Source organism: Tachypleus tridentatus, chromosome 11 (genome assembly GCF_004210375.1).
Source record: "Tachypleus tridentatus isolate NWPU-2018 chromosome 11, ASM421037v1, whole genome shotgun sequence".
Lineage (NCBI taxonomy): Eukaryota > Metazoa > Arthropoda > Merostomata > Xiphosura > Limulidae > Tachypleus > Tachypleus tridentatus.
The window spans coordinates 86,957,731-86,970,863 of record NC_134835.1 but is presented as its reverse complement, the minus strand read 5'-3'; the positions used below and the strand labels follow the sequence as shown (position 1 = coordinate 86,970,863).

The window sequence follows — 13,133 nt, the reverse complement described above, 5'->3', positions numbered from 1 at the left end:
CTACTTCACAAACATTTTCAAGTTTTTTTAAAGTTAAGGTTAATATAAGGTAAAACTGTTAACTTTAATTCTGATTGGAATTATTTTCATGATGTCTGAGTAATTATTAGTACTGTACTTTATAAAATTTGTGATCTGTTTATAAAATGTGAATAATAATATAGTTTAAATTAGTTTTCAACAAGAGACATAAATGTTATTTGAAGCTGACTCTATCTAATGGGTAAATTGGAATTTTCAGCTGGACACTGACAGCATCTGGTCAGATTTAATATAATGTAGTATGTTTGGGGACAATAAGGGATCTTTTGGTTTATCTGGACTACCCCATCCTCAAAATTAAACTGAAAGTATTAACTAACTAAATAAAAAACAATCTTAAAGCCTGTCCTTATAATTTATATCATAATCAAGCTTTCTCTTAAACTCACTTAAATTTACTGCCTCCACAACATCCAAAGGCAACCCATTCAATATAGGCCATGGATCCTGTTAGAAAAATAAAATTGCCTTAGCTGAAGATGACTCCTACCCTGCCAAAATTTATACTTGTGTCTCCTAGTCCTACTGTTCTTACTGTTAACCATGAAAATGGATAACACATTAACACTATCAATTCCATCTACAATCTTAAACACCTCAATCACATTCCCTTTAACTCTTCTTTTCAACTTCTCCTCCTATGACAACCCTCCTCCGAAGGCATCATTCTAGAAACCCCCTTCTGGATCATTTTCAACAGTTCAATGTACTTTCTAAGGTAAAAAGTCCAAGACTGAACAGAATACTCCAAATGTTGCCTAAATAGAGAGCTATACTTAAGAAGATAAATGCAAAATATCCTTAAAATTTACCTGATTTCACTTATTTTTGCTCCACCTTTCCCAATGACACAACCAATCAGGTCATTTGGAATATTCATTTCTGTTGTAGTTCCAGGTGTTACAATGCTGGCTGTAGCAGATGTACCAGCTCGTAAAGTGTTGTGAGCTGCTAGTGATGCTAATGCTGGAGACATAAGCATTCCTGCATCAGCATACAATTCCAGTTTCTTGTTCAAATCTACATTAAAAAACATACAGTTAAATTCATTGTCATCATTTTCGATATTTAATAAGTTTTTCAAGATAAACAGAATTGAAGCCCAAGTTTTGACCACAATCCACCTAGGTACCAATAAACAATTAACCCAAAAGTAACACTTAAGAAAAGAAAAACGAAAAAGAAATATTTAAAAAAAATGTGACAAAATATACATTTCTAATAATGGTTTGATAAATATTGAAATAGTATATACAGTACTTAAACAAAAGTTAATAAAGCTTGTGCATAAGTAAAAAATATAAATCATTGAAGATTTTTTCAGCTCTGTTCGGATAATTTCAGTTTATGATTTGGCGAGGAAATACATAGAAAAAATTCTCATAAAAGAAACATTTAATGAAAGCAAAAAGTAACAAGAAATGAACCTCTCACTGTTACTATCATGAATATGGACAATGGTATTTAGTTTGAATGTTTTTTTTCTCGTTTTTTTTTTTCAAATGAGTGGAGACTGGTTATTAAATATATTGTTTGTCGGGAAAGAATTACGAAATTTTTGCTTATTTTCAATCATAAGTTATTTCAAAGTATTATCTGCATGGAGAAATAGAGTCACTAAATTTGAAATAATATATGGATTTTAGCAAGAACGGATAATTTATCTAGGTTATTTCTTGTTCTATAACACACCAGAGATAACATTCACCTCTTACACAACAGTTGCATTAACTAACTGATAAAATGAATAATTTAAACATTGCAAATGTCAGTTGAGAATTTTTCTTCTTTGATTAATTATACTACAATTTATTAGGAGTTGCAGGATTTGTAAATTTGCATTCAAATAAATTTTACCAACTTATTCCAATAATTCTAATAGTTTTTATCAGTATTAATTAATTGATGACTCAAAGGTTGAGAATTCTAATAATCAAGTTAAGTTTTAACAATACTATTATGCTACTCTTTCATTTAAAATTTATAAATTGAAAAAAAATAGTCAAATTGGAATTTTTTATGCAAGATACATGTAATATAATCATGTATAGATTCATTTGAAATAATTATATTATGTTTATCACCTACAAAGAAACATTGCTTTGAGAAATCATTCTTAGGTACCAATCATTGCATCCATTTTTCATAATTTGTCATTTTTCATGACAACATCAGTACCCCAGTGTCTCAGCAATAAACTGGTAGAGCATAGACAGCACAGTGTGTAGCTGTGCACTTAATAACAACATAGTCAAACTAAACTGATGATATTATTCTCCATATAACATAATTTAATAAGTTAATATGAAAATAAAATGGATGACAAGTGACAAATCTATTTTAATTGTTCATTTATTGTTTTTTATTAATTATGATAATGATATAACTATTATTCAGAAACATCAGGAAAGTAAACATTTTGGGATTATAATTTATTTGAATAAACGTAAAATAAGTTTAAAAAGTAATGAATAAATGTTAACTCAAGATAAGTATTTCTAAATAACTTTATTGATTATAGCAACAAGTTTTTTACAAACAAATTTTAAACATAAACCCATATTTTAATTATGTGAATTTTATCTGATTTCTATTTGAAAACAAATTTAAAACAAGCTATCAAAACAAAACTTTCAATTTAGTTACAGACTATTTTGAAGGATTAAACAACAAAATTGGGCTTCTTTTAATATTCATTTATAGCATTTATTACATATATTTTCTTACTACTGTTTTTCTTAATGAAGTGGAATTAATTAAGAAATTGAAAAACTCGACCCAAAATTCCATTAAACTTTGGCTTTGAATCCTTTCCTAAAACTAATTGGAATAATTTGATGAATTTCTTTAAGTTTTTAAAAATAAATGTTTATAATTATCTTAACAAGTGAAACTGCAGATAGATGCAGCTCTGTTACACTGATAGGTGTAGATTGTAAATTAATGGCTTGATGGAAGTAGTTCTACTTGACTGAAAAATATATATAGCAATGTTTTGGTAGAAGTAACTCTTCCATACAGGAAAATGTAGATAATAATCTTTTTGTGGAGATAGCTCTGGTCAACTGAAAGATGTAGACAGTAATGCATATGTAGAGGTAGCTCTACTAGACTGAAAGATATAGATAAAAATGCTTTTGTAGAGGTGTTCCTACTACACTGAAAGGTGTGGATAATAATACTTTGGTAAAAGTGTCTCTACTAGGCTGACATGTATACATAGAGAAATGTTTGGGTCTCAATTGATTATTCAACCTATGAATTCACTTTCATGCATATCTAATTCAATTTTAGATGACATTACCTTGAGCAGACAGAGCCCCAAGAGCATGACTTGGTAGAATTGGTGCATTCTGTAGAGCTAGCTGGTGAAGTTTGGTCAACTGAAGTTAGATAAACAGATAGTTTAATTAAAAATAAACCAACTGTTTGGTAACAAATGATATGCACTTACACACACATATATATTTAATGCATTTCTTTAAATGTCATTAATAGTAGATAATAAAGTTGATTTCATTTTTCAAAAGTATGGTTTTAAGATTATGCCAAAATTTGCATATAACAGTCTGCTATTGTATATTCTAGACAACTGCCAATAGATTAGTACATTCAGAAACTTACCTTTTTTTTTTTCTGTTCAGAACAAAAGGATTTTCAGTTTTAAATTGAATGGAAATTGTGAAAGATACTGTGTCTTTTAGTTGTCAACAATAAATTCTTAATGTAGAATTAAAAAATAGAGTACAAGTACAGTACAATGCTAAAAAATTTAAGTTATTTTTTTTTCATCTTTGAAAAATAAGATAAAGCTTTATCTTTAATTAACTCATTACCCACTACATGGCACTACTATGCATTTTACAAACTGTGTTTCCAAATAGTGCAGTTAAAATCTTAAAAAAAAACTTTCAGTTCATATAGTTGTTTAATTTGATAAAAATTTTGATTGTCACATCTTTAAACTAAATAAATACATGTTGCTACTATAAAAAAAGTATCAGGAGAATATTTGGCGATCTCTTGCTTTTTCTCTTTAAACGTGAGACCTAAATTTTAAAAATATTAAAAAGTTGCAAAATTATAAAACCTAAATTCTGTTAGCTTGTCCTCTAGCTTGTTTGTTTGTTTGTTTTTTGGAATTTCGCACAAAGCTACTCGAGGGCTATCTGTGCTAGCCGTCCCTAATTTAGCAGTGTAAGACTAGAGGGAAGGCAGCTAGTCATAACCACCCACCGCCAACTCTTGGGCTACTCTTTTACCAACGAATAGTGGGATTGACCGTCACATTATACACCCCCACGGCTGGGAGGGCGAGCATGTTTAGCGCGACGCGGGCGCGAACCCGCGACCCTCGGATTACGAGTCGCACGCCTTACGCGCTTGGCCATGCCAGGCCCTGTCCTCTAGCATGGCTACGGTTTTCTTCTGAGATTATTTGTAACTCAACAAAAATTCTGCCTCTTAAGATTAAATTACAGACAGCATTCAAAAGCTGCTAAATGAGATCATATGTTTCGTGACAGGATAACAAATTTACTGTCTAGGGTCATATTGGATAAGGGAATTAAAAACCTACTATTTCAAGCCATGTTACATGATAAAATTAAGAATTTGTTTTGTGTAATTGTATTATGTGATAGAATTAAAAACTTAGTAGATAGGTGACGCCATGTTTAATGATATAACTAAGATGCTATTATTTGGGACCAGTTGCATAAGAGAACTAAGGATCTAGTAATTATATGGAGCAACGTTGTAAGATAAAAGTAAGAACCAACTGGTTGGGATCATATCATCTAGCAGAATTAAGAACTTTCTATGTGAAGCCTTTTTTGCATGTTACAACGCTAAAATCAGAGGTTCGATTCCCCTCGGTGGACTCAGCAGATAGCTCAATGTGGCTCTGCTATAAGAACATACACACACATACCATTTTGCATAACAGAATTAAGAACCTACTATCTAGGGTAATGTTTCATTACATAATTAAGAACCAACAACTTGGGACCACATTACCTGATAAATAAAAAATTATCAATGAGAAAATGAGAAACATAATTTTTTCGTTATTCATTCAGCATATGTATATGGATTTTTATTCAGTTCACAATTTCACGCTAATTAGCCCCCTCCCTCGAAAAACTTTTTGTGGACTCCCACGCTCATAGGCTAAAACTAGTGGACAATTTAGATTACAGATCTCTAAAGGAGATCAAATTTCTCATCAGAATGATAGAAAGAAAAAAGAAGAGGAAAGAAAAGTTTTGTTTAAGAATCAAGTTACCTAACACGTCTTCCAGACTCGTAGACGTAGGTTCGGTATCAGTAAGATAAACCATGTAATTTAAATTTACTAAACTAGGCATCCTAACAAAATACTGCCCACACTTACATCTAAAAACCGGACATATAATTCGATATAAGTTTAAAATAAAACATTAAACAGAAATTAGCATATTTGTTTGTTTCTAAATTTCGCGCAAAGCTACGCGAGGGCTATCTACATTAGTCTTCCCGAATTTAGTAGTGTAAGACTAAAGTCATCACCACCTACCGTTAACTTTTGGGCTACTCGTTTACCAATGAATAGTGGGACTGAATGTCACATTATAATGCCCCCACGGCTGAAAGAGCAGGCATGTTTGGTGCGAGGAAATTCGAACCCGCGACCCTCGGATTACGAATCAAGTGCCTTAACCACCTGTCCATTTTTAAAAAGGAAAATAATTTTCATTTTATTTAGAAAATAGTATTGGAATTAAAACGCATCACATCTCTCATTTCTAATAAAAATTAACGAAAAATATTTAGTTCTGTTTATGAAATAATTTTTTTGAACAATCAGAGTTTCAAAAGCCGAAGCAAGATAAATTAAAATTATGATTTCTCGCATATTTGAACATTTGGGTCGAAACAACTACACATAAGTGATTATTTAAAGAGCGGGAAAATAACCAATGTGAAATAATAGCATTGAAAACGAAACAAGTTATAAAATATATTTACCTGCTTTGCATTTTGAAACTTACATTTTATCTACACAAAGGTTTGGCGCTGAGAAAACTTTAAAAAAAAGAGAAGATCGGATGAAACTTAAAAGGTTATATAATTTCATGACCAGGTGGTTAGAGCACTCAACTCGTAATCTGAGGGTTCAGGGTTCGAATCCCCGTCACACCAAACATGCCTGCCCTTTCAGCTGTGAAGGTGTTATAATGTGATGGTCAATCCCATTAATTGTTGATAAAAGAGTAGCCCAAGAGTTGGCGGTGGGTAGTGATGACTAGCTGCTTTCCCTCTAGCCTTACATTGCTAAATTAGGAAGGGTTAGCACAGATAGTCCTCGTGTAGCTTTGCGCAAAATTAAAAACAAACAAACACTATAATTTCACCAATCGTGATTTAAATATGTATATAAATAAATCACATCGAATCATTTTAATCAAGAAAACAAGAGGGAATCCTCAATAGCTACGGTATTTGAAATTATTTCAGGCAGGATTAAAATAAATTAATCTATGAGCCTTTTCCCTCTTTTAATTAGTTACATTTTTGTGTGTCAGCAAGAGGAAGCGTGGGTATACCCAGTTCAATTTTGTTACTCATCACGATCTCTACCAATCTACAATCAGATTGGATTTTTTTTTAATGCAGGATTGATTTAAATTAATATATGACGCACTGAAAGTAGTCAAGTATATCAATCCAAAGGGTTTGATCGTCTGAGTCCAATAAAGTAATTAGATCTCAAATAGGTCAAGAGATGGTGGAGCTGTGAGCTGAAAGTTTGTACTTGAAACTCTAGTAGCCATTCTACGAACTGCTATGATGCTGCTTAAATGTGTAAATTAGGGATGGCTAGCTAAGATAACCTTCGTGTAACATTGCGCCGAAATTCAAAACAAACTACTCTCGTCCAAAAACAAACCTACAGTCATGTAAATTAGCTGGAGGTACACGATCTGCAATGATTGATGGGCAGAACGCAGCCTGGGTTAGGCGGAAAGCAAGATCGCTTTAGCCAGATTAACAAAACGATGCTTATGTTTGGGTTTCGCATTTTACGTTCATCTTATACATTTATTTATTTTGCTTCATTTAATGTCTTAAAGTGTTCTGCTTTTTCTTCTTCTTGTTGTAGTTTAAGAATCTGTAACGACTAAACAATTATGAATCAGCGTCGCCTAACTCTGAAAGTGAAAGTAAGCATTAAGCTGTCAAATTCAGCTGGTAAACTAGGGGTTAAAAACAACAAATTATCAATATACATTATGACCGTTGGATGTCAAATCTTTACTTTTTACCAGTTTTTTCTTTACCTATAAAATGTTAAGGCAATGCTGACATGTGCAGCAGTTCGTTAATTTGTATTTATCTGTTTAGAAGATTAACGTCAAGAAAGGTTATCAACTTGGACAGGAAACGCCTAATTTTAAACTTAACTGACATGTTTTGATATAATGTAAATATAAAACAATTTTAAAGTGATCCTTTTTGAATCAATATTTTGATTTCACAAAAATAACATACAAGTTTAGAAAATAATGCTTTCCTGTTAATTATGAATGGAAAGAAAGAATATATATACACATATATATATATTGTCACAATCCCAACGTCACTTAAATCTCTTTGCCCCTAAGTCTGAAGGCTTATAACACTAAAAAAGCAATTTTCAATATCCGTAATAGGTGCAAAACGAATATTCATTGTGCAGCTTTGCGCCAAATAACAAACAATATTAGCATCGTCATTGTAAATGAACATGATGTAACCGCAAAGAAAGTTACAGAAGGTTTATTGCACTTTGTTTTAGTTTAATAACTACGTAATGAAGCTAATACTATTTTTTTTAAACAGAATTTTTTATTTTGCTCACAAAAAAACTCTGAGACTGAGAAACATTACTTCAAAGTATTGTACAAATAAACATGCATGAGGGCTTCAGAAAATATTTCCAAATAAATACATTCATCTTGCATCCAGTAGGGTTCGTTTCATTCGTGTCCCAAACACATCTTCTCCACCCAATCCTGCTCTAACCAATTTTTGATTCACTCAATTGATACCATATTTCAGATGATTTACTTCTACATAGATGTGGTTCTTCCAAGGTGATGCTTTACAGGCTGTTATTTTGTCTGGAAATATGCCTACAATAGTTGAGCTAACTCCAGTAGTTTTCTTGTAATACTTATTTCCACTAATAGTGATTTACTAGTTCTCTTTACTGTCCAAGGAATACAGAAAATTCTGTTAATAAATCAAATTGCAAAGACTTAACTTCAACTTTCATCTTTCTTCTTCGTGGTTCAGAACTCAAAGTATGTATAGCAAGCAAATACACAATGAGTTATAGTACCCAAATTTTCTTACCCTTCATTACTTTATCTAGTCTTTAGAACTAGTTCCTGCTGTCCTCATTCTTTCCCTTATTTATGAACCGTAGTTGTTGTTTGTGTTTATAATCTATCCCGGATATTAAACATAACATTCTGTGAATGGCTTTTTCAGCCTTAGTTAAAAATACTTTATATTTTCTTCAGCTATTAACTGACATCATTTTTTTCTTCGTACTACTAATTTGCTACTTTTCTTTGCTCTGATCCTTAACATCTATCAATATTTTATAAAGTACTTCTATACTGTTTCAAGAAGGTTTTGGTGTCCTTTACATATCTCAAGCTTTTCAGCAAAGTCCTTTGTTCTGAATCCTTTCTGATTTGTCTTTTAGTTCTTCTCTTACGATTTGTTCCCTATATACTTTGTACAAATTAGGTAATATCGCTTGTCCTGTCTGAAACCATTTTGTATTATCAGATTTTAATCTAACAGCTGCTTGTTGACTTTTATATAGATTCCATATGAGCTTGATCAAATGAATTCAAAAACATATTAGATGAAATATTTCCCAAAGTGATTCTAACCAAATACAATCTTTGATGAATTAGCCACAAGAATGTACTAAATTTGGAAACTTTGTAACAGATTTACTAATATATTTTTAATATATGTGTTTGTTTCAGTTTAATATATATTTAGAAATGCACGTAACTTGTATTGCAAAAGATCCGCCTATTATCCAAATTTGTTGACGATTCTTGAACGTAAGAATCAACAATGTACAATATGTGTAAAATACTAGTGATTGCCAATTGAACTTTTTAGAGCTTTGAGTATAAAAGATAGCTATCACAAGACCCGGGGAAACAGTAGAATACTGTTGGTCGGTTACAGTTAGTATACTATAAGCCTCGGAAGCTATAATTGCGACGAACGCTTATTAATCGGAAAATTACAGATATTTTACCAGGAACGTTTATAGATTTCGAGCATTTAACTTCAGACGCTAGTATTTCTAAGAGGACATTAGATATCTTCGTTTGGAAAAAACTCACACTTGTAGAAGCTAGTTGACTTTCCGTCAAGTGAAGTGTGCTTGTGTATCGACACAGAAGTAATTCGCTCATAGTGAATCGTCGATAAAATATTCATTTCCAGACTAGATAGAAGAATCAGAATTGTTTGTAAGTTTGTAAAAACTATTGTATATAAATTATTATTTGTTATAACCGTTATTATACATTGTACTGTTGTTTGTATATTAAAATATGTTTGTGTGAAGAAAGAAAACTGTATGTTAGTCTTGTTAGTAAATATCATAAATATGACGCATATCAACATTCAATTAACTTCTAAATTCAAGTTCAAATTTTCGTCTATATGAAATCGTAATAGTAACATAGTAAATCGGAAGCTCGTCCAAGATAAATTATAATACGTAACAAATTAAATAACCTTAAAATGTGAAAGAGATGTACTACTTAATTATAAATTCATTAACATGTAAGGTATAGAAGACACTATTGAATCCAATTTTACACCTAGATAAGATGCATACATACATCTAACGTGAAAAGAATAACAACAAATTTGAGTAAGCAAAAAAAAAACTGAATTTAAAAAATGTGGAATTACCGGTAAGCATATACTAACATCGGGGTGTGGTATAGCATACTGTCCTTGAACAGTGTAAGCTTGACCACCAGCAAAAATGACTGGTGGCATTGTTGGTTTTGGACGGTAAGGTATGGTTGCTCCCTTTGGAGAAGACTGTGGAAAGATGAAAAATTTTGATTGAATTAATGAAAGAAAAAATATTTTAAAAATAATATTTATTTTTATTACTGTAAGATGTAAGTAATTTTTTATGGAATACTAAGAATCAGCTTCTAGCGTCTTTAGTCTGTATAGTTTAAAACAAAACTAATAAAAATAGCATATTACTATACACAGTTATTCAAAGAAGAGTAGTCCTGATACTTCCAGTTATTCAGGAATGCATATTCAGGAAGTCCATATTAATATTTATCTATATATTGAAATATTTGAATATAAAAACAACTTTAAACTTTATACTTGATAGTGTTATATTTTTGTGTGATTAAAATAAAAGGGCTGTACAAATTGTATACGCAGTTTTAGTATGTTATCTGACAGAAAAAGAGTGTGATGAAATTTGTGAAAACATACATACGTACACCAGATAATGGCGCTGTTGTATATGCTTAAACTTGCAATTTTACAGGGTGTATTAAAATGCAAGTTACTACATCAGCAGTGTAGTCGGAGTTTACCAGGAGGAGAGGTCTTTTTATGGACTTAATCAGCACTATTACAGTGACAGCAGTACATGATAATGCATACAGACTTACTTAAACTCTGTCTTGTTTTGTAGGGTTCACTTTCTTGTGTTTTTATTTACAAAGTTATGAAAACAAGTGACTAACTTTTAAAAGACTGATTTTTTGGTTGTTTTTTCAATAAGTTCACAATCAGCAACACTCAAGCTATGAGCATACGCATGAAAAAATAGACTGGGTTAAATCCATAGAAAATTTTAACTCAATTCTGATAAAAAAACCAAGTAACTTATATATCACATGCTACTGAGTGTGATTTTTAAACAGAAAGAAAGGTTTGTAGAAGTTCCATTTCTTCGTAAGGATTAAAGTAGCATGAGATACATAATTGAAATCAGAAACAAAATATATGTTTGTAGATGTACTGAAAATTTGGAGATAGTCAAAACAAGTGTATGTTATTTTATTAAAAGTTTGTAAAAATGTTGATAAAGAAACAACAGTTTCAGCTTTTATTTCATTCACTATTCGGAACCCAACACTGATGCAAACAGAAGGTTATAAATGGTTAATAAGGTACTATAACTTAAACTTTTTTAAACGGTAATACTACAAATGATGGCATTCCAACTTTTATGAATGAGAGTAAGAAATTCGTATTTTTTGTATTTCTGTGGCTTATTAAGAAATTTATTAACAATATTAATGTACATCTTTATTTTATATCCAAAACTAACATGTATTTTGTGAAGCAGTTGATGCACCTATCTTTACAATGTTCTACTGCTAACACATCAAATATCAATGTAATTCTCCTTATTTTGCAACTTCTCTAATCACAATTTATTAAGGTTGGAAAAATTAAAAGTATTTTAACGAATGAACTAGTAGCTTAATACAAAGAGTTCATAACTGACGTATCCTTTCTTTTTTAACTAATAGCAAGCATTAAAGACACATTGTAGTTTTCATCTTTCTTGTAGTCATGATAGGTTTAATCTATATCCAAGTGTAAACTACTTTTCCAATAAATCAGTCAAAATGAACAGAGCTTTTCAATTTATGGATTTCTGAGTGTTATATCTCTCTGGTGATAATTTGAGTAAATATCTTATTTATAACACCATGTATGAGCAAGTAGAAAGTGTATATCTGCAATAGAATAATTTTTGGTTTAAAACCCTACAACATAAAGTAACTTATCTATTAATATCTAGCTGCTAGAAAGTGATGATACATACAACTGCAATACCAAACATACTGCCAATAATCATTAAACATTACTGTGAATCATTAAGTTGGTTGGGTAATCTAGTATGTATTTAATGATATACCCTGACGTACATATACCAATGTAACGTTGTAGCATTTTAAATTTTTTTGTAAAACTTTAAATCTTCCAAGCCTAAACTAGAGCCACAGCCATAATAAGCTCTTCCAGTGCTACTTAATCATGAGTAAAATTAATTAAAATGTTACAATACTTGAAATGTTATATGTTAACTGTAATAGCAATGTCATAGAAGTAACAATATCACAAAACTTTTTTCTCTAAATTTAAGATACGTACAACATTTATGTGTATAAGGAAAATACTATAAAGTACAAGCCTAGTTAAAATTCTTTAAACTGAGGCATCATTTATTTCAACTCTTCAAAATTTTGGTTATAATCTGTATCATCCCACAAGTGTACACAGTAACTGGATCAAATGGTGTTGTCTTAACGCAGCACTGACATCTGGGTTCACAAAAGAAGAGAGATGTATCAAATTCACACTATTTGATGTGTCACTCAGTTTTTTTAAAAAAATTTTGGCAAACAGAGAGACAAGTAATCAGTAGACTAGAACAAAGACGTCAGCTACATTTGGAAAGCATCAAACAGAGAGCAATACCAACTACATGTAGTGCAATTTGGAATACTGCTCGAGTGTCGAGGTATTTTTATAATTGTATTTGAAAGGCTCAAAGTAGAATTTCCAAATAATCTGATTTACTGAATGTAATTACTATACAGATAGATAGATATACATGCAACTTCCTATACCATCATAGTAAACTAATACTATAGATACTCTAGTATTCATGAGTTTATTATACTACAATTTTTTAAAATTTTAATAGCTTACGCAATTTGTACAAATTATATTTTAAATTTAGCGACTGTCCTAAATAAAATATATTTGTTGCTTCTTTAAATAAATCTTTATTTGACACCATCTATTTAAATTCCATTAGCCTACACTTGGTAACAAAATTGAAAATTTAAGGCTGACTGCTAGTATTAATGAAAGAGTTTTATTCTCAATATCTTGATATCAGGCTTTTGCAAATGAAATGTCGAATTTTTTAATGGAAACTATGAAACAAGTGCATCTTTTAGTTGTTTAATTTATTTAATCAAAATAAGCTTCTTTAGACTAATACACTTCTGCCAAGGAGT

The 13,133-nt window shown here is 30.8% G+C and overlaps 1 protein-coding gene across 11 annotated transcripts in view; it reads right to left on the bottom strand.

Annotated features, from left to right (window-relative positions):
* LOC143232687 (poly(rC)-binding protein 3-like) overlaps positions 1–13,133 on the bottom strand; it is a 227,109-nt gene that overhangs the window by 27,042 nt on the left and 186,934 nt on the right. For 10 of the 11 annotated variants that reach the window (XR_013017666.1, XR_013017667.1, XR_013017668.1 and 7 more), the window contains 3 exons: positions 10,024–10,158; positions 3,347–3,425; positions 855–1,062 (listed from right to left, as the gene is read on the bottom strand). Coding sequence is in view for 8 of the 11 variants with exons in the window: in XM_076468418.1 (XP_076324533.1) it covers positions 855–1,062; positions 3,347–3,425; positions 10,024–10,158 (422 nt within the window). In the remaining 3 variants the exon portion in view is untranslated. The remainder of the gene's footprint in view (positions 1–854; positions 1,063–3,346; positions 3,426–10,023; positions 10,159–13,133) is intronic. The other variant, XM_076468426.1, reaches the window with a different exon arrangement.